Here is a 22,075-nt window from a genome sequence, read left to right as displayed (position 1 = left end):
GAGGGGCTTCACTGAGGAGTAGGATTTCATGTGCCATAATTTTCGTAAAGAGAAAGCAGGAGGGGTAGCTACACGTTTCGTCATTCGCGAGTGACAGATTTTACATAAATTCCGCATTTTTTTAGGCTACATTCTAATGTAGCCTCCTTCGACGCAGGGATCTAAATACTCAATCCGCACACATTTTACTGCGTGTGTGTGGTTTGTTAGTCAATTTTGCAACAAGAGAAAAACTCTCCCTGAGGAAATTGCAAAAAATGATACACACAGCTCATGTTACAGTTCTGATACGTATGCGCAATGTGTAATAAACCAAGCGTAAGCACAACTTTCGGGAACATTTTTGCATTATTCCACATCTGTTGATACATTCCCTGTCGGTTCAATCGTGGAATGTAGCCATTTTTGTATAGTGAGGAGTTCATCATGTTTATATAGCTATTTTCTGCTTTCAATTGTATTGTAAGAATTAGCATACAATCGTCTAGTTGAATGTGTATTTTTATATTTCTATCATTAAAATATATCTATCACAATTCTGGTTTTGACATCACACAATTGAAGGACTTGTTCTCTGTATAATTCATTGAAAACAAATTCCATCGCACCTCCTCTAAGCAAACTTAAGACCAGCTTTTACGTTTGAATGCAACTGAATGTCTGAAAGGAAGGATTTGGACCCGCACCATTATCCTTTCAGAGAGCGTACACCAACAACGTTGGTCAACTTCGCTTGGTGTGTTAGCCACAGCTTCTCGTAGTCCCAAACTCGCCACAGAAATTTCGTTTTTAATCCCTCCATGCAAAATTAACAGCGTGTCGAACCAGGTTTTGGTTTAGAGTTCCACCGCTTTGTCATATGCTTTGCCAGCGTGAAAAACGATTATGTCTTTGCTAAACATGGGAAAAGATCACTGTACCACTAGCGCTGAAAGTGTTTTGTGCTGAGGCCACAACCACACACTTCACCGAGGTGTGTCATTCAGTGGAACTTTTTTGTAGATTAAGACCGAGGATTTACTTCACTTTCTTGTACTGCAATTGCTTCCATTCCTTGATGCTGTATTCAATAAACTTACTCGGCCGGTGAAATCCCCTCGCCCGGTTGAGAGTTTTGATTAATGGATTACGTTTTCACACTCGTGCACACAAAGTTTCACATTTTGCGCCTTCTTGTGCGATCGGACAGCAGCAGACCTATCGCGTACAATCTCGCTCGCGCTGCTGTTGATGGGTGTAATTAATTATTCCACTCCCGGAGGCATTTATTGAGACGATGATTTAGACAAATTTAGACTCCCAAAAAACTCACCGTGCCCGTCGGCAGACAAGAAATTATCCGTTTTCTCGTTCGAATGGTGCTTGCTAACCCCTTTCGATTTCTTAGACAAAAACTCACCAACCCGGAAGTCTCTCGAAAGGCATTTTCACTTCGGCCGGTGTGGTGTGATTCTCAATGGAAAACCCATTCTGTCTGTCCCTCCCCTTGCACAAACCCTTGCCCTAAACCGCACCAGGAGGGATGAGGAACTTTGCAAAGTGCCAACGGGTTCACCCGGAAAACGTGCGCACAGCACACAACTTTTCCTTCGCTCGCCTACAGCCGGGCGCGCGCACAAGGTTTGCAAACAGTCGGCCACAAATTTTCACACCTTTTTCGCTTGCGCTTGCTCTCCCGCGGTCCACTGATTGCTATCTAATTATTTCATTGTGTTTTCCGGGCGGAAGTAACCGGTGCCTCGGCCCAACAGATGGTGGCCGCCAGAAATGGTGGAAATTTTATTTCCCTCATTAAACTGTCAACACACGGGCTTGCCAAAACGCCTGGCTTCTACTACAAAAAATCGCTCCGGCGATACACACGCGCGCACCAATTGTTTACCCCCGATGCCGGTCGGGAAAGGATTTTTGGAAGCTTCGGGTTTGTGGCAAAGTTTGCCTCAAGGAACGGATCACACGAAACGGTTGGCGTATGGAAACGTGTGGGTACAAGCGCGTGAACCGATCTTTAACCTTTTGCTCGTGATGGTGGTGAATTTACAGCGCCCGGAGGACATCAAACATGAACAGAGATGAAAATTCTATTCTTCGGGCTGTTGTTGTAACCGTAACAAATAACCAAACCCTTTTTCCCCTGCGCATTAATGGTGCTGCGTGCTTACAAGCCTGCGTCCATACACGCCGATAGGATCAACTGATCGGTTTATTCCTCGTTGGCAGCAGCCACCAATTTGCTCGTCTTAACAAAGGCATAAGCGTGAGTATATCCTAGGGAAATGAAAAAAAAAAATACATTTTCGAACACATTTCTGATTAATTTACAGTTTCATATTCATTACCTTTTTTATATCCAACTATAATTATTGTCGTTTTGTGTCAGAAGGAATGTTTCGTTATGTACAACCATATTAACATGCAAAATCATAAGATGTGCAAACAAAGTTTCTAATTTTCAAAAATCATATAATATCCTCAATTCTCCCAAGTACATTGATGGCTTTAAGCATGGAAGTCGTGTTGAATTCATTTAAATTACCTAACATTCTGGGGCTTCTTTCCGAATAACAAAAACATTAAAAAAAAACATCAAACACTTTCCTGGCAACTTATTGAAAGAAAAGCTAGGCATCATCATCTCTACTCTGCACACCTTGCATGGGCTGTCTCAAACAGGAACGGGAAGCTTTCTAGTAGGCATAAAATGTGTCTCAACGGTAACATTTTGTGTCTAGCCACCTCCACTCTGCCGCCCGATGGTAAACGCTAAACTAACCTACCATCTGCCTCGACTCGGAAGAAGGCGTACATGGGTAGAAATTAATGCGTATGTAATTAGAAAGCATATTTCTTTCGGGCGTGGCAGCGAGGTGTGAGCCGTGAGTGTGTTGGGACCCTCGCAGATGGGACGGTAAACAAGTTTGCAATTTGCAACGATTCTTAATCACAATCACATCTAATTAATGATTTCAATTTATAATCCCATAAGACCCAGATCCCAGGGTGGTGAGGGTAAGCAGAAGGGGATGTTAAACACAACGTGTAGCAGCTTTATGGTGGGTAGGCTGTTACTGTCGATATTTGGTAGGCACAAGGTAAAGGAATCATTAGTAAATCAGCAGCGGCGGTGATGGTGGTGATGCTGCTGCTGGCGGGTAAAATTCCAACCCAAGGTGTCAAAAGCCCTGACATACCGCGCTGGCTGGGAAACACGTTGGCGTGAAATTTGTTTCTAATTTAATTTCACCCACCAATCACCCCAAGGGCAAGAATCGTCACCGGGAGTTTTCCCATTTGTCAATGGGAATTTTTTTTTTTCTGCCACTTTCTTGCTTCATTCATTCTAATGACGCACACCTGTCTTGCCTGTCTAGCAGTGTTGGAACATTGGTTGCCTTCGCCTTCGTGATATCAGCAAATGTAAACGCTGCAATAAACTCTGACAGAAAAGTGTTTCCGTGTCGAAAATCAGGAGATCTTTTGAATGATTTTTGCCCTGCAGGCTCGTGTTAACACACTTCCGCTGCCACTTCGTACCATCGATGTTTGCGCGATGTTACAACATCTATGCCTGCTGGAGGACGGAACTGATCTCAAGAGTAATGTTTTCCACCCGTTACAACCACCCCTTCGCATGGGACGGGACGGGCGGGGATGTAAAACGATGCGTGTGTACAACACAAAAATTCCTAATTTCTAATCGCGAATAAATATTCAACACAAGCCGTGTACACCCTCCAATTGTGGCCAGGAGAGCGAAATGCGTCAGGGAAAATCCACCCAAGTCGCCTGCAAACGAAACTGCCAAACGCCCTCGGGAGAAACACTTCCTTACATTTCGAAACTTTACCGACAGTTTGTATGTACCGCAGCGGGTGAAGCGGCATCGGCAGCATCAAGCTGGAAAAGAACACGATTTTAATTAGTGTCAGCATTTGTAAAAACTTTTAATAAAGTATTCGTTTGCTTTTCCCTCGCAGCAAAAGTGTGCGGTTTTGTGTGTGTGTGTGTGTGTGTTGCTGGGTGCGGACACGGCGTACGGCCATGTGCTGTTTCTTCCCACAGAAGGCAAGCGAGAGGGAAATTCGTCGGTGGCACCGTCTTGCCAGAAAGTCTTACCCAGGCAGGCGTCGAGGCGTCCCGGTTGCCACGAACAAATGGCGTGAATCCCAGTGAAAGTATTTTTATTCGGGAATTATCGAATTGTTGTTTTCATTTCTGCCATTACGTACGGGTGGGAGGGTGTAAGGTTTTAATTAAATCTCTACTTTTCGATCGCTACCAGACAGCACAAGGGGGCCAGTATCCTCCCAGCGGTAACGGACCAATGCGGTAAACTTGGAATAAATTTACAATATAAATCAGCAATAGGGTGGGCCTATTGGATCGTCGGCCGGTGCTAAGTGGGAGAAAGAGAGTGTGATTTGCTGTTTTTACGTGGGTACATTCATTTAATGTTGCTTACTCGAAGGACAATAGAAATGCTCTCGAAGGGCGGGTGTTGTGGTGATTGCTATTTCAATGGCGATGGTCTTTAGCCAACCGAAAGCCGATTACGTAGGAGGGAGTCGCTGAAAAATGCCCCCGAGGAGTGTTGAACAGGAATACATTACATAGGCAGTGTTTCTTTTTCGGTGACATTTGATGTATACACTTGAGTGATGTTACGATTGACTCACAAATAGGTTTGACAAGCAATAAACAATAGCGTTGGGAAAACAATGTTCTGCTTAGGAGAGAGAGAGAGAGCAAGCCGCTCATAATTAAACGCACATCTTATTTCCCTTTGATTCTTATGATTACATCGTTGAAAATCTAATTTATAGAATATAAAGTAATTATGTACAGCGTAATGAGAAAATTTTGTCACACAAATTGCATTACTTTAGGCGTTGCGTTGCTTAAGATGCATGCTTGCAGGGGTTCGGGGTAGGGAAAGTTTGATGTTGTGGTGTACACTTCGCAAAATGGTTTAAAGCCTTTGTTTAAGCCGTGCTATTCCTAAACCATAGTGAGCACAATCCTGATCAAACCATCTCCATGTGCATTAACATGCTTTGCAATTAAGTTTTATAAATTTACTGAGCGCCGCTTATGCTAGTGAGACAATGACGCGATAAGTCTATTTATTTTAGTAATTGGTGCTATAATAGTACGAGTCTAATATCATCATATTGTAGTCATTTCATTAGGAACAATTACGATTAAAAAATGTCTACTGCACAAGAATCACAAAATGCTTTAGTATTCAAAATTCTTGCTCAATAATTCACTCTCTTGTTTTAAATATTCCATCTGCGCTGTGAAATCGAATTCCACCCTATTAATAAAGCAAACTTTTCTTAATTTTTTATCTTCCAACCCTTGTTTACCCCTATCATGCAAACGAGACGGAGAAGACCGATTTATCACGTTCAGCCAGTTTTCGACTAACACACTGTACCCACACAAACACATTTACATACACTGACTTTCCTACTCCACCAACTCATTATCATCATCGGTTACCGTTCGTGCCGAAGCTGCCGATGTGGAACAAATTAGCAAACCCGGCAAGATATCCTTTCAACGTTTTGCCACCCCGATGTTGTTGGTGCAATATCGATGTACCCCCAATACTAATCATAACGCTGAAAGCGAAAACGTGCCATGAAAATGTCACCCAACGAACAAGACCCTGTCTCACACACACACATTTACTAAGGAGTCGTGAGGCTGTGTAAAATATCCATCCCAATTTCTTGCGCTGCACCCGACCCGATTGCGCGACCCGAGTGGGTGTTGCGGGTTTTTGATTTTCCGATTGGCATTTTCCTAAAATACCATTTTCATTCCACGCCAAAGCGGGCAAACCCTTTTTTCCCGTACAGAGACGGTATGTTGGATAGGAAGAATTTTACCGTTTTCTACACCACCCAAGCGTAGCAGCCAGGCAGCAGGGCACGGACATTAACGAGTCGCACAGGAAGACGCGCGCTCGGTTGGGCGACGATAGGGTGGACGACAAGAGCGTAAAGTTTTTCGGATTCGGTGATGATGATGGTCCTTGAATGTGCACGCTAGAGTGAGTTTTAAAATTTAATTAGGTTCTTTGATTTATTGTAAATTACCTGTCAATTATGCAGGAAGCATGCAGACGTGGTTGGGCGGAGTAGAGCCTCGAGATGGTACGAGGTGGCTGACATCTTCCGGTCGATATTGCTGGTGATCAAAAGGAGCTGGTGCTTAGTGATAGTGATTTGATGCCTTAGCAAAAGGACCACGCCTCAATAAAAATGCAACCTGCGGTGATTACAGACACGTTAACCTGTTCTCTGTAAATGCCACCGCCAATATCCTGACTGTGATGGGTAATCGATGCGATAAAGAAATGCTAAAAGAACCCTCTAATGCTTCAATCACATTTGACATTTGCTGGTGGTGATGGCACCCCGCCCGCTATTATGGTAAACATTGACGAGTTGGGGATGCCTTTGATTAGAATAGCATTTCCAAGTGGCTTCAATTAAACTGGCCTTGTCTTTTATATGCCACAGGAGTAATGAAGAAGCGGCCGGCTTCAACTTCCCGTACAGCGATGGTGTGATTAAATAATGAAGCATATCCTTTGGGTTTTGCCGGATGTTGTCATTATCTTCCCACCGGTGGTGGGTGTGATGGCGCAAGGAGGCGAGATCACAAACGCAACCATGGGGAAACAATTTCCCGATCCACGATAATTGTGCCTTCCACTTGAACTCCATCGGCGAGATGGACGGACGGACGGACGGGCACAACAGGAGCAAGTGACCGTTTGCTATTAGTCTGTTTGTTTGTTTGCTGTCGGTAAACAGTTCATCTTCGTTAGCCGTTAATTAGCGATGACATCGTTCTTTAATGCCTCCCCATGCACTGCCTCCCGTCGCGATATTCCTCATTTGCCGTCTCTGGAGATTATCCCATGATGATGGATGCTAGGCTACCGGATTATGAGGGTTTAAGGAACCGGGGCATCATACTGATCCGAGATGATTGTGTGCCGTAGTGCTGTTTCTGGATAGCGTCAAACTCATTCGCAATTACGTAGTGTGCTTTCCTCCCACAAAACGAACAAAAACAAATACCTGCCAATCGAACTGCTTTTATTGAAACAACGCATTTCTCTTCTTGTTCATTGCAGCGTGACACCATCGTGCTGGACCCGACCAGCTCGGACATTCGCAACTGCGTCTCCAAAGGCAAAAGTGAGGTAAGTACAACAAAGCTTGAAAAGATTGTCTATTGTCGGTACAAAGGGTTTTCTGCTATGCTTTTTGTCCGAATAATGATTGAACTGTGTTCTTCAACTGTAAATATTCCAAAATTTTGGAATACGCTGAATGCGATAGAAGATATTCTAGATATTCTCGAGCAATTGTCATCAATACTGCAAAAAGACTTCTGGTTTTATTGTTGGGTCAAAATGATCGGCTACTACCATCCATCTTGCTAGAGGTACATTCCACAGTACCAATACAATATTTAAACGTAACGTTCGCAGACTCAAAAAAGCTTCTTGGAGCACTACTCCCTCCGGTGCACGTTTCCCATACATTGTTAGACATGTTAATAGCCTCAAGCAGAAAAGCAAAAAGACAGACCTCTGTAATGGTTCCCCGTACCCGTAAAAAAGTGGGAAAACTACATCTCCATTATTTTGCGCTCATTTTGTAGCACCAGATCGGGAGAACAGTTTCTTGTTGCATTTTCTCCTACCAAAGCAGACACTTCTGCCGGGATGTGTCCGTTGCTTTGGGAAGATAAACTTTCTACCATTGTATCATCCGGTTGTCTTCGTGTCGTCTGTCCATCTAGGCGATACTTCCAGTAGGGGGTGAAAGAGCTATTTTTTAGAAAATCGCCCACAATCTTCCTCTCCTGTCCCGGTCCAGGAGCACGCAATTGAAGCTTGGGCTGCACTACTTTGACTTTTATTCTTTGGTGCGGTGCGCGGCGTCTCACCCACTCTCTTCGCACTTTAAATCAGTGCACCAGAGCAAATAAATTGCAATCTGTCGACCATTTATCTTTTGCGAAGCTGTGGAAATCGCGGGCGGCATGGGATGAAACACGGCGGTACTGGAATCTCAAACTACAACCCCGCAGTGCGCAGTACTAGGAAGAAGCAGATGTTGAACTTTATCTGAATGGTCCAACACACTGTGCCGTTGTGTGTGTGCCCTCTGCATTATTCCACACTTCCCACACAGACGACCGCAAACGTCTTGAGTTGGTAAGGTTCCCGAGCATCCAGACGGAAAAGTTCTTTGCGCCTTTAACGATAGGGGAAAAGTCCGTATTAAAAAACAAAACATAGGAAGAATGAACTTTTCCCTACCAAATAGACAAGGGTCACAGAGACCCTTAACGAGGAAGTCCAAGACTGCTTAATAGGTATAGGTGCGAAAGGAATAATTCTTCGAAACACGTACTCTCAGGAAGTGCTAGGAATTGTACAGCAACAAAAAATGTACATAACCTTCAAGCAATCTCCAGTGTTCTAACCTTACGGACGTATCCCATCAATTGTTCTTTTTAATGGTGGTTATAGCACCCGAGCCATGGTATGTGCGGTATGGGGGGGCCAGCATCCCGATTGTTTCTGAACCGTTTTTGCAAAACAAACTAGTTACGAAGCAGCGCGTAAGGATGGGATAATATAAATTTTCAACTAAACTTTCTCCTTGCTTGCTTCCTGCTCGGTGGAGAAATTTGCGCAGTTGCTTAAAGGGTGGTTGCTGCTGCTGCGATTCTGTGACGCACCGAGACGGGTGGGAGCAGTTCTTTTGCCATTGAAATATATAGCTATAAGAAATCACATCTCCGAGACGAGAAATAGCTATGAGGAAGTTTCAGGCAGAAAACACGTATCTTTACGATTGAATTTCAACAAAGACAGACGATCCACTTCCTACCTTGAACAGATCTTTGGTACGTGAAAGCATCCAAAGTCCAAAGGTAAATGTTATGCCACTTCTCCTGGCTTCAATCAATAATCCATGCTTGTGGCAGAGGAAAAGGAATCGTTGCCAACTGTGTGATACTCGCCCGTGTATTCCCGGAAGTGTAAGTGGGACCTTCACACGCATCTACGCATCCGGTGCGGTTCCATCTCTCATTACAGCACTCCACAAACCCCCTAATCCATGCCGCCGGGAATCGTGGGGGTGATAATTTTGCCTCCGTTCATGCATACCGGGCATGCAGTGTTAGTGCTCCGGGGTTTCGTAGTAAGCGTAGTGGCTGAAATCTGAAAACCATGACGGTAATAACCAACCTACGTCCCCACCACCCGTAAGACGGTAAGAGTTTAGCAGGGAACGGAAGATCAAGTCTGCGACACGGAAAGTTAAAATATTTACTCAATTGTCTCGTGGAATTTATGGTACGATGTGTGCTAATTTATGTGCCTGTCCGTAAATACCACATCTCTCACAAGACACATACCCACGGTTGCGAGTGTGTACTGCTGGCATGTTACGGTCGACCGGGTTCTAGATGGCGAAGCTGCACGCACCCCGGGGAAAGGACATGGGTCTTGAAATGATGATGACGCGAGGATATTGGAGACATACCTAGACCGAAGGCAAGGTATCCGGCGTCGAACGTGGTGGACATGGGACAGAGGCGAATGCGGTTTATTTCGCGTGGTATGGAGTATGATTGTGGTTTGTACATCACTTTCGAGTAATGCATACGCTGGTGTGTTGAGCGGACGAACAAAGCTGTGAATTGATTTTTAAGCTGTATTACACGCCTGTGCTATCCCCTCGCTAACCAAAATATCCATCTAATCCTACAACACAGCACATAACAATGGGGCTCGTGTACGTGTACATGTAAATGATTTAAATCTCCAAAGAAGAGCATTCCTTAAAGCATCTCCTGCTCCCGGACGAATGCTGAAACGATTGTCATGTTATCCGTGCATTGTTCTAATGGCAAACAGACACATAAAGCATTCTTTATTTCGTTTGCTATCGTTGGATCGATTCCTTCACTTCCGGGGCATGAGTCATCTCGCCGGTTCGCTCTATCTATCCTTTGCAAGCTGTGCTGCTGCTTATGCATGCGTAACATATGTATTTCTTGTGTTATCCGATCCTGATTCATAGAGTAGTGTAGTGCAGGCGGGATTGGCTTTTCGGAAAAGATATCTAGTTTTAGACATCTTTATGGGTGTGCACATCAGGGAGAGAGGGCGCCGTAGCCGGGTTGTGACGACGATATTTGCGTCCAATTGGAAAGGCATTTGTGTTCCCCTGCGCTTTCTCTCTCTCTCTCCACCCGATGGCTAATATTGTAGACTGTCAGACTTTATTGACGCAAAACTCTCTTTCTCTCTCTCTTCACCGTGTGTCCGAGATACGAGGCTACGCTTTTGCACCCGGGCTTGGTCAGCAGATTTTTGTGTACAGTCTTGTTTTTCTTTAACCCCACCCAAGCGCTTGATTTTAACGTCGCTCGACACAATTCTGTCAGCACTGATTTTCATACAAATTTGAATCGGAAGTAGCTGGACAAAAATTCCAACTCCAAGGTCTGTTTATCGCAGGAGGAAGCTAGCTAGGCGGGGTCGATCCCACTGTTCGGGCCACACAAAAGTCAGTCATTGTGACGCTATCGGTTTTTCGATGTCCATTTCCGGGCTTCTTGAATCGACCAACGCTTCGACATTAGTGAACCCGATGATGGTGGTGGTGGAGGACGTAGATATAGTGATGTATGATTGTGTCCCCGTACCCAATTGTTGCGAACTTTATCCGCCCTTAAAAAGATGGCATATCACCCTCTCGTTTGGCTCGGTGTGGGTACCTCACTTTATTTAATCTGGTCGTTAAGTTTTATGTAGATGAATGCAAAATTCTGAAAACACTAGCAAAGGGGACGTTTTAAGCAAAAGAGCCGGTCAGCCAGCAGGATGCTTGCAGAAGGGAACGAACTCAATCGATAAAGAGTCGCCGGTATGGATCAAGTTTGCAGATATTCATTTGTGTGCTGCTGCTGGCCCGGAAAAGCAGTCATTTCGATGGTTCTCTGGTGCCGGCCCGGTTTATGATGGCACCCGGGATCGGGATGAATAGAGCCATCGCCTCGAACACGAAGCTGCTCTGTACTGGCATGAAACTTTGCCCATGAAAATCATTTAACGCCAGTACGTCAGATCGCTTCTGACTTTTGAAGCATGTGTTATGTGGGGTCTGATTTTTGTTTTTCGCCCCCCAAAAATTGTATCGAACAATTTGTGTTACAAACCAGCCACCCTCCGCGTCCAAAATCCAACCGCACATTCCGCACTCTCTCTCTGCAAAATAGGCGGAAGTTTTGTGGCTTTTTTCGGAGCAAAAGTAGAGGGAGCTTATTGCGGAAGACTACTCAAACTTATCGCATAAATCGTGCCATACTAAATGAACAGTGACGTACCCCGGTACGATGGTGCAGGGACGGAAGGACCCGGTCGGTCGGTTACGATTCGGGGTTGAGACTAATGGAACGCGTGTTATTCTGCTGCTGCTGCTGCTGCTCTTGAACGGTTGGCAGTGGGATGGGATGGTAGCAAATTTATGAACTACTAAATTGAAAATTATTTCACGATAAGCAGCTCAGGGCACGAAATGCGCGAGGCACCCGCGAGGCAGAAGGGGTACCTATCGAGCAAAAGTTAATCACATTGAACATAAATTATGCTGCGCGTCCGTTTTTTGCTACCGTCCGTTGGTTTGGGTAGGAACGTGAACGAAAATAAACGATTTGTGACAAGTGTAAGGAAACAAAATATCGCTTTTTTCTTGGGTTGAAACCGATTCCGCGCTCTGCGCTGTTGTGGTAGATCGATTTATATCGTGAAGCATAATTGAACCTGTCTTATGGAGTGAAATGAGCGGGGATCTTCGACGTATCGATTGCAACTGACGAGCTATTTAAGATGTAACCATATTCGTGTAGTTTGAAGATGTTTTTCGCAATTTTCCATCTTTTTTGTGTGGTTAAAATCATTTTGAAGAGTTACAAACATTTTTGTGAGAATGAAATCTGAAAACAGCTATGAATATGTTTGAAAGATTCATACTAGAAATCATTGTTCTTATTTCAATGTTCATAATGTCATTTATGCATCAACCAATAGGTCTCTTCTTGTCGCACAGCAAGACCTAACATCATTTACCATGTACACGAATTTCATCTCTCTCATTGGAAAAGGCCTGCCCCCAACGGGGTTTGGTGGATCGTTTTCGGGGACGTAGCAATGACGCTGCGAAATGTCTTCATTCACGATGACCATCCGTCGCATTGTATCACTAGCCTCATCACCATCATCATCACCTCATAGCAGGGCTTGTAAACACGCCGATATCTTACACGATGTCGTAAATAATTCACGCCGGGTTAGATAAGAAATGCGTCAGTCATACACAAGCCGTTGTCGCCCAACCCGTTGTAAACAGTTGCCCTCCCAATACGGGCCACGGTGTACCAGTGTGTCTCAAAGGATTCCGGGGACAAGAATGTCTACCGGACATGTTGAATCGAGTGAAATCCTTAGGATCAGTATAATACCGAACGACAGAAGCATCTTTACCGAATGGAATACTTCGGTACGGAGCTGCTGGCAGGCTGCTGGTCATCAAAGTAGTATCATTCACCCTTCTTCAGCCCACTCAACGGTTGTGTGTATCGTGCTGAAGTGGTACTAGCAATGATTATTGTGGTCAAGGATCTTTGCCAGCCACTGCTAAATGCGGCACTCCTTCGCACAAAGCTACTCTATCCTCGATTGAATGTGTGCACCGTATCAAACGAAGGAATGCAGGAGATGGTATTTACTTGCTGTCGAGTAACGGCCCCGTTTTGGTTACAGGACCGGAGGAAGTCTCATTAAAATTCATTGACGTTAATAACTGTTGCCTCGGATGGTGTCCGTCTCCATCTTCCGCTGTAGTAAGAAACGCAGTGTCTTTGTAAAGGGGAAGCAAACTAGTGTAGTATTGCCCGTTTGTGGTTGCTATATGTGGAAGAAATCACTCTCATCGTCATGATTTCTATTTGCTTCAACTCTCTGTGGTTGGTTTCATTATCGTTTTTAACGGTAGCTAGCTCTTACGCCTGTCAAAACCGTTTTATCCCTGCCCATTCATCCGACGACAAGCTCCCTTTACACTCGATGAAAAGTCGGTCGGTCAGATGCATGAATTGATTAAAACTTTGACACGTCCACTCTCTATATCAACAAACCGGTGGGTGGTGTTGGCCTCCAGCACACATGCAAGTGCTAAAGTGCAATGATTCGTACTTGATTTAAATTTTTAATCACTCAACCAGCAGTGTGTGCGCGTCTAAGTGTCTATCTGCATGCATGTTGCGCTTGTCATGAAAAGATTACACACGTGCAGCTGAGGATAACCTGAAAGGCAGAAGTTAGTTTATTCGTACAATCTGATTTATCCTACATTTTTTATGCATGTTAATAGACACGGTTTGTGGTTGCGGGTGCTTTCCACCCTTTCTGTGGTACTGAAATTTCTACCCACATCATTGTTCAAACTTGAAAGCACTCCCCAAAAAGTACAGATCAAACTTTGTAGCCGAAAAATGTTGCATGCTTTATTGGTCCAAAGGAGGAGGGAAGGATCTGGTGAATGGATGTCAAATTTTAAGGTGATTTTAAAAGCAAATCTATGTTTTGCTGCGTTGCCGTAGTAGGTTGATCGGGACAGTGTTGTTTCATTAAACAATTTACCATATAGTACACAGCCATGTGGTCAAAAAGGTTCAACCCGAAAACTATTTCACCAACTATGTAGCACAAGGTGGCCTCAACATGGAACAGATTTTTGCTTGTACTGTTCCAAATAGTTAGAGGAGCATCGATAGCCAACATGTTAAAAATTTATTGGTTTCGCTGTTTTAAGAGACTTGTTTGGTTGTCTGATGTATTGATCCTTTAGTGGGAAATTCCAAAATTATTCTTAGTGTTCACGCTACTATGTCGATATGAAACAAAAGACGCAAGCATAGGCGAATAAAAATAGTGAAAAATATAGTTTTCGTCTAAACTTACATGAGTAGAGACTAAATTACATCCAAAGATTACTCTCCATTTTTAATAATCACAATTGACTCCGTTACGTTAAAACTATGTACAAAATCTCTTCGCTGCATTGTGAATGTTGCAAAATTATATATATACAATACATTTCCGTTCCAAAACTTGGAAATTTTAACACAATGAAACAAGGAGTAAGAGTACTCATACAGTTCCTGTAAAGATACATAAAAATCGCATAAGTTACACGACTCGCACGCTTTTTCCAACCCGTTGCACCCATCTGCCCATTGTAAAACGGCACTATTTATATTTACTCGCACGATAGTGGTTTTGCGCCCTTTTTGGGGTATGCACAATGCAAAAAAAAACACTGTGGCGGCAACCATCGTGCGCCGCGTTGTGCAAGTAATGTGTGTGAGTGCGTTTGTAAATTTGTGTTTGGTATGGTATGCAAATTTGCAAAATATTTTAATTATTCCACTCCGATAGTAAAATGGCTGGCCAGCTGCTGTAGGGCCCTGGGTACGTGTGTGTTTCAGCATTTGCATCGTATATGCATGGATGCAACGCTGCACATTTGCTCACGGAACCATAAACAAAATCGGATGTAGGTCAATGGAACTTGCCCCACGAATCTCCCCAACTTCAACAAGGAGCAGTGAGAAAGTGAAGGGAGGAACAGTCAGTGTGTCCTGTACGACGTGTTGTTGGTTTCAAAATGTTTTAAAATTTTGGTCCATTACAAATTACATTTATAGTGAACGTTTTGTGGAGAGGAGGATGATGCGGAGGGATGGGTCATTTGAAGGACGCTAAAAAAAGCGTAACGCACGGGGAGACTCAAAAAAAAAAATAGCGTGTGGCTTGATACAAATGTAAATCCCACGTTTGAGTGAATGAAGATTAAAGGAGGATGAAGGTGCATAGAACCCGAAATAAAATGAAAAAACTAACCTCAATTCCACAACGCACCCAAAAGTGAGGTTGCACTTTGTTCATTAAAAAACATACAAATTGAAATGTACTTCTGCATATTGCGACGTGCATGTGTGTCTGTTCATATGATGCAAATGAAATGTTATTACTTTATGTGTGGGATACATCGGATGCATCTAACTGTGTGTATGGTTTTGTATCCTGTTTCGAACACAATTTGTGTTGTTTTAAATGCAGTGCGTTGTCGTCAATAGAACTTGTGCTCCGGAAATGTGTTTTCTATGTTTCGGTTTGTTTCGCAGCTGTGTCTTGCTTGGGGCAAAAAAGCTCATGATACACTCCATGTTGACATGAATAGAGAAAGTACAAAAAAGGCTCGTAACTCTGATTTTGTGGTTGTACAGAAACAGCACAGTTTTTTTCGTATTTAAGGTACTTGTTGAATAATTTACTTAATATTGCAAATAGTTTATTCACTATTTTACACAATCGGAAATAGCATATCAAAAGCGAATAAATAGGATTTAAGGTGAATTAAAAGTTTAATATTCGTGCAATATTAAACATGTTTTTCTAAACGACAAATAAAATCCAAACAATTAGAGCAAATTTATCGAAACTATGTATCCTGTTATAATATAAAACAGTAAGAATTTCTTCATCTTAACCTGAAGCTCTTTAAACTTATTTGTCCCAGGCTCAAACAAATGAAAAGCACAATAAGTGCATGCTCCCAACGATTTAACCCATCGTCAATCCGAAGCTTCTAATTCAATCAACGAGCAATGGATTAATTCAAGATTTTCATTAAACAATCAATGCAATTACGGTTTGATTGTCGAATACTCAGTCGTCGTTTATCCTCACCAGGGAACAGCTCAACCCTCTCGGCAGCAAGTAAAACGTATTGCATCCAGACAGTTGTTGCAATCGACAATGACTTTGGATATGGAAATTAATTTTAAAATATTGCTCTCAAGGCACACAGCGCCCCATGCTTTCTTCACTTCTGGCTCCGGTTCGGGTGCGGATCCGTCGTGTACCACACTTTGGGGACATAGTAGCATTGGCCTTGGGAAATGGAATCAAGTTACGGTGCTATGCAAATCAACATTCATAATTGAAACACACATTTCAGCACGCTCGCGCTGACACAAACAGACACAGACACAGACACACAGTTTCTCCTGGGGATCATATCAAAGCTCACACTGGAGAGAACAGCGCCTAGGCGTAGAAAAGGTCAGACACACATTAGGTGATTGAAATTTATGCTTCAATGATTATTAAGGTGCTTGCAGAACGTGATCATAATCGCTTCAACACTTGTTCGTGTGTGTGTGTGTGCACGCATTCAAAGTTTTGCATTATTGTACGAATGAAGGAGGCGCACGATATGTACGTTTATGATGAGCGGTAAACCACACCCTGTCTACATACAGATACTCTTGAGGCCACAGCGTGCTGACACTGGGCAAAGCTCTTCCACGTGCTGTTTTCCGATGATTTCGCGCCAGAACTTTTGGCTGATGCTGCTCACAATAACAAAAAAAAATTGCACACACAACGACATTTGTTCGCGCTTGTTTTCTAGGCACGTTTTTGGTCCCGTTCCGCAGGCAGGTAGCTAGGCTTGTTCGCTGGAGAGGCAATATGTATTATATATTGCTTACAACATTCCTTTCCGATACCAATGATCCCAATTTTTCGCTTCTCATTCTCGGGCCGTACCGTACCGGCAGGAAGCGTTGGTGAACCGATTGGTAAAAATTCAAATTTTGCCGACCGTGTTACACGAGTAAAAATCAATTTACCAGCATGACTGGTGGGAAAATAGGCACTCGCGCAAGAAGTGTGTGTGTGCATATGTTGACACCAGGAATTTTGTCTACGGTGTGAGCCTCTCTCCCTCTCTCTCGCTTCTTGGTGCGTTCTAACCGAATCATTACGTACGGATAACGCGATGACTTTGACGGTAAAAGGGGGAGCCCAGGAGCCCCCAGTTTTTACCTACGGAAAAAAGGAAAAAAATAACCTCACGCACTTGCCAAACGGTCACGATCATTCTACACACGCACATACTCGCTTGCTTGTCTCACAATTGCCTCTTAAAACACACAACACCACACGTCAGTAGAACAAATGCCTCCGTGGTAGCGGAAAACTCACATCCCTTTCGCGTGCTTTGTATGTGTGTGTGTCGCGCTGGGGGTGCTTCACGGCACTTTTGTGCAAATCGGTACGTTCTTCTGCGGAAATTGGTTTAGTTTTCTAGACACGCACGCACACGCCTGTTGGAGTTTCTTTCTCAGTTTTACCTCTTCCCCAGGACAACTCCCTTTGGAGCAAGCAAACATTTAGAATAAGAGTAAGAGAGAGAAAAAAAAAACGTATTGAGCACATTTTTCACCCAACAAAGAATGCATGAGGCGGCGGGCTTACTACCACCACCATCCTGCTGTGTCGATCGTGAGTGGGTTCTTCAAGGTCTTGCCCAGGAAATCGAGAACTCATTTTGAGTATATGTGGCTTCGTTTCTTTCTGCTGTCCCCCAATATTTCGTTTTATCTTTGCTCCGCGTGGGCCACAAAAGGGTACACCCGAAAGCACAGAAAACCTCCCCAATATGTTCCATCTTGCGTGTTTGTGTGATGCTGATGCTTCCGCACCGTCCACCATCACAACAAGAACAATGATCAAGAATTTGCTTTGAAGAAAAGTTCTCCTGACCGCGCCACGGTGGTGGGAAATCTCGCTGACTCATGTACAAATTGCCCGCAAAACCCCCCGTGATGCCCTGTTTTTTTTTGTGCTCATCTCTTCTTTCTAGCAATCATTCGTGCATTGTTTTCAAAAAGTGTTTGCCAGTGTTCGCCAACATCCTTGAAGCGCGTCGCGAGTGTTTGGAAGTATTTTATGTAAAAAAAAAAACAAAAGGCATATGAAATTGTTGTGGGCGCTCCAGAACCAATACGGTTTCCGTTAGGTGTGTGGGAATAGAGTGAAACTTTGCTCTGTTTCCATCAAACACAGCTCCCCCGAGCAATGATCAAACGATGATGGTGTTCTTTTATATTGTCGCGTTTCCCCCAATATTCCTTTTGTCCCAGATGACAGACAAAATGCGTTCGTGTGATCGGGCTTCCGGTGGTATTTGTTACTACCGGAAATGGGTTCAGAAACCCAACCAAGCGCCAACGGTACGGTACCGTAAGTGTGGCCAAGCAAACTGCTTGATCGAGTTCTTTGTTTTGTCATTTGGTCTTTTCACGGGAAAGATAAAACCTGTTAGTGATCAAATCAATTAGGTTCTATTTTTTGTTAAACAAACACAATAACCGACACGCTGAAAGGAGTCAGTGATGAGTAAAACATTAATCATTCAATGAAGCAACGAATAAGAACGACGGACCATAACTTGAAGATGTTGTGCTGGAAATGTTCATTTTCAATAACACCCTATTGTGCTACCTCTCTACTCAAGCCTTGTAAAAGCTAACAAAATGCAACACGACAATTGTTCACGCTACTACGTGTCGAGTAAGCGTGTTGTTTGGTAGAGTGTTTCGTGACCTAAGTAACAGTATTATAGTCTTACTAGGTTAAGGAAACGAAGGTAGCTGTTCTTAATGTTTATGCTGCAGTGTTATTGTTTGTTGACGTGTTACTGCAAGCGATCAATCCAAGGCCAACGTTCACGCCTTCACGTGTCGAGGTGTTTACTAGCGTAGACTCAACTGGAACATGAATTTTAAAGTGGATTGATTTATACAAACAACATGTTTGGTGCACATTTCATCTTTGAACTTATAGAACTAGATTCTAGGCGTGTATATATATTGCTTTTTGCTCGTGTATGTAATGAAATTCGTCGAATGAAATTAAACTATAAAATCAAATACTTAAAAACAAAGATAACATTTCAACAGGTGGAAGGGAAAGGAACAATAAATAGTTCTTTTTAAAATATGTATAAAACACTTTAACACTATTATTCAAACCCGTATACTAAGCGCTACAAAAAAAGAACAAATCATTTCCTAACAGCAGTTCCTCCTTATCGCATGTGCAACAGCTGCAACTAAAGTAATTATTTAAAATCCCATTACTCAGCTTGTATTTGACTGCAATCGAGAGTGGAAAAAAAACCAGCAAACATATCGCTCCCAAAACAATCATCGCTGTACGACACGCAGCGGCAGTGCTTATCAGCAATCCAATCCAATTAAATTCATTTACATCGCGTTGGCTGCCTCCTTACCCTTTGTATGCCTATTTTCGACCATTTGGATACCCCATTTGGGGAGGAACGACTCACCGAACCGAAGGCCATTTCAAGTGGTGCTGCTAAAGTAGCTGGAAATTATGCACACGACCAGCAGGGGAACCGAGTACACAGCACACATACGCAGTTGAACAACCGTAAACCGTCAAATGATCGACCTAAAAGGGTACACAAACGACACACCGTCGTTCGGCACTCAGTTTCATGCCACGTTCATGCCCACTGGTGTCCACTCCAACGAGCTTTTCCGAGCGGACTGTGACCCGTTTGGTACAGTTAAAGGAAATGAAGGATTTGTTTAGCGGCAATCAACTGCGGGTAAATGTTTGCCTCTTTGATATCGTTGAAACTGCACAAACGACCGTAAATAGTCAAACAACATCAGCGAAATTAGTCATTGTAGAGGTGAAGCTAAGACTACAGTTCGTATTCATTATTTTCGGTCAATAGTTTCCCAATAAATGGTCAGCTTTTAAATAGATGCACAATAATTATTTCGTCCACTAAAAGTCCTTTTAGTAGATTGAGATATTATTCTCCTGTAACTAGTATACGAATGGATCTAAAAAAGCACTATAAATATGAATTCTTCAGTACATTTTGGGATGATACTGTTTCATTGGATTCTAAGAATCTGGCGAACGAAAAAAGGCTCCTCTCCAACAAAATGATACGAGCAAATGGAAGGGATTTCGCTGTGCTTAAATAAAAGATAAAATCTAGCCAACATTCATCTCTGATGGTTTGATACGCCAGAAAATTGCCTCAAAATTCCATAAACTGGCATTAAGACAACACATTTCGCTTCTCGCGCCGCACTTACTCGCGACGCTGTATCTTTTACGTGCTCGATCTGTCCCAGTCCCAAGACTTCGCATCGCACCGAGCCGAGGCGAGGCCAACATCTCGATGTGCAAAGAAAAAGAGCTTATAAAGTAATTTCATGATTACGTAAGGATTCACGAAACTCCTTAGCACTTCACCTACGGTATCGTGCACCGTACAGGCTGGCGTTTCTTCTTCGCGCTCTCTACCTACCCTTAAGCCATCAATTTGCGCTGCGATAAATTACATTTTCCCATCCGCAAGAATCCTGCCAACCAAATCTAAGGGGTAAACGTGTAAGGACCTTCCTCCTCTTGTGTTACGCAGTACGTGGAGGGCGGAGGGAGTAGGACTCTCTCTCTATCTCCCATTTCGAAAAGAGGTGCGGTGGCGTTGGTTGGAATATTGCAACGTTCAAAACAAGCAGAGCACTCGTGTGACAGCTAAATACACTCTACGCTAAGGCGATTCACTTCCGATACGTTCCAACGAGAGTATATCAACGAGAGGCTATGGTGGAGAGGTGGGGGACAAAGTGGGTAAAGCTGCTACACAGCACGAGTGGTAATTTTGTTTGTACTTTATTGTGTGATCTTTCGCGTTGCGTGCCGACGAAAGGCGGCGCCCTAAGGCATGTGCAGAAGGCTCCGGTCGAGCCTAGTTAGGGGAAGAAAATTCCCGTACCTGTGCGTAGCCTAGCGTCTCCCAGAGCTTTATACCCCTCGCACACACACATGCAGGATCTATGTTACTGTTCGTAAAACAAAGAAAAGTCGCTTACCCTTTCCGGGGACCATAAAAAAAGGAATAACTTGTTGAGAATCTTTTTGAACTCGCAAAACCTTTTAACCATCGTATCGCGGCCAAGCTCGAAATTGTTCCAGTGAACGAGCTTATGATGAAACTCCGCGTGCCGGCATCTCTACAATTATCAACCAAGCGTACCTGCATATTAGGAGCGCACTGTGGGAAAAGCATATGCGTCATAGGAAGCCAAATTAGAGGACGGCACATTGCTTCCAGGTATTGTTAATTTTGCAGCAAAATTTGCAAAATGCTTCAAAAAAATAAAGAGTGGAAGCCTAATTTTGGCACCGCCGCATCATCCAACTCCTGTGGGCGATGCCACAGGGGCCAACGCATTGTGCTGGCACAAAAAAATCTTTGATAAACTTGCCTATTGCTCCGCATCGTGTGTTTGGTTGTATGTGTGTGTGTACGACTCTATGTGTGGATTCTTGCCAAACTCCTCTCTCTCATCTGTGCTGCAAGCCGATTAGCTACGGCAGCCATGACGGCAAGAAGTTAATTATGAAATTTTTCAATTTATTCTCCTCTAAGTGGTTTTCGTACGCACGTCCTCACATGAGGAGAGCAGCTCGTCCCATGCAGATAAATCGGTAAAAGATAAAAGAACATCACCGCACACAGCAAATACTTCAGCTCAAGAGGTTTATGAAAGATGGTTTGCCTATTGCGAGGTGGTCCATTTTGTTAGGCAACGGCGGTTGGCCAAACAAAACAGGCAATAAAATTAAGCGGCAGTGTCTTGTGGGTGAACCCATACATACCCATCGTGCCGAAAAGTTTTGCTCCTCAATTCCGTACAATTTACGAACTAATTTGCGCATCGTTGGCACAGCCATACGAACAACTGCCGGTGAAGTGCTTACGGTAGCGTGTTAGCGGGTGTCTAATGAAGGAAGGCCGTGTGTTTTTGATATTTTGAACTCAGGGCACAATAGACTCCGAGAAGCATCTGACCACAAAATTCTCTCCTTCTCCCTGCGGAAATGGTATGAGAAATTGGCCGCTCACATGAAAATGATTGCTTTTTTTGTTGGTGATGTACGGTTTCTTGAATTGTTTTGATTAATTAAGCGAAAAGGAAGATTAATTTTGTAAAGTTTCTGCTTCATTAGTGAAGGCAGTAGAACTTTTCCTAAGCTACGGAAAAGTTATTGAAC

At 43.5% G+C, this 22,075-nt stretch overlaps 1 protein-coding gene across 8 annotated transcripts in view; it reads left to right on the top strand.

Annotated features, from left to right (window-relative positions):
- LOC120947519 (semaphorin-2A-like) overlaps positions 1–22,075 on the top strand; it is a 273,154-nt gene that overhangs the window by 194,529 nt on the left and 56,550 nt on the right. For all 8 annotated transcript variants that reach the window (XM_049607919.1, XM_040362897.2, XM_049607917.1 and 5 more), the window contains one exon: positions 7,157–7,225. In XM_049607919.1, coding sequence (XP_049463876.1) covers positions 7,157–7,225 — 69 coding nt within the window. The remainder of the gene's footprint in view (positions 1–7,156; positions 7,226–22,075) is intronic.

Source organism: Anopheles coluzzii, chromosome 2 (genome assembly GCF_943734685.1).
Source record: "Anopheles coluzzii chromosome 2, AcolN3, whole genome shotgun sequence".
Taxonomy (NCBI): domain Eukaryota; kingdom Metazoa; phylum Arthropoda; class Insecta; order Diptera; family Culicidae; genus Anopheles; species Anopheles coluzzii.
This window is presented reverse-complemented; position numbering and strand designations above follow the sequence as displayed.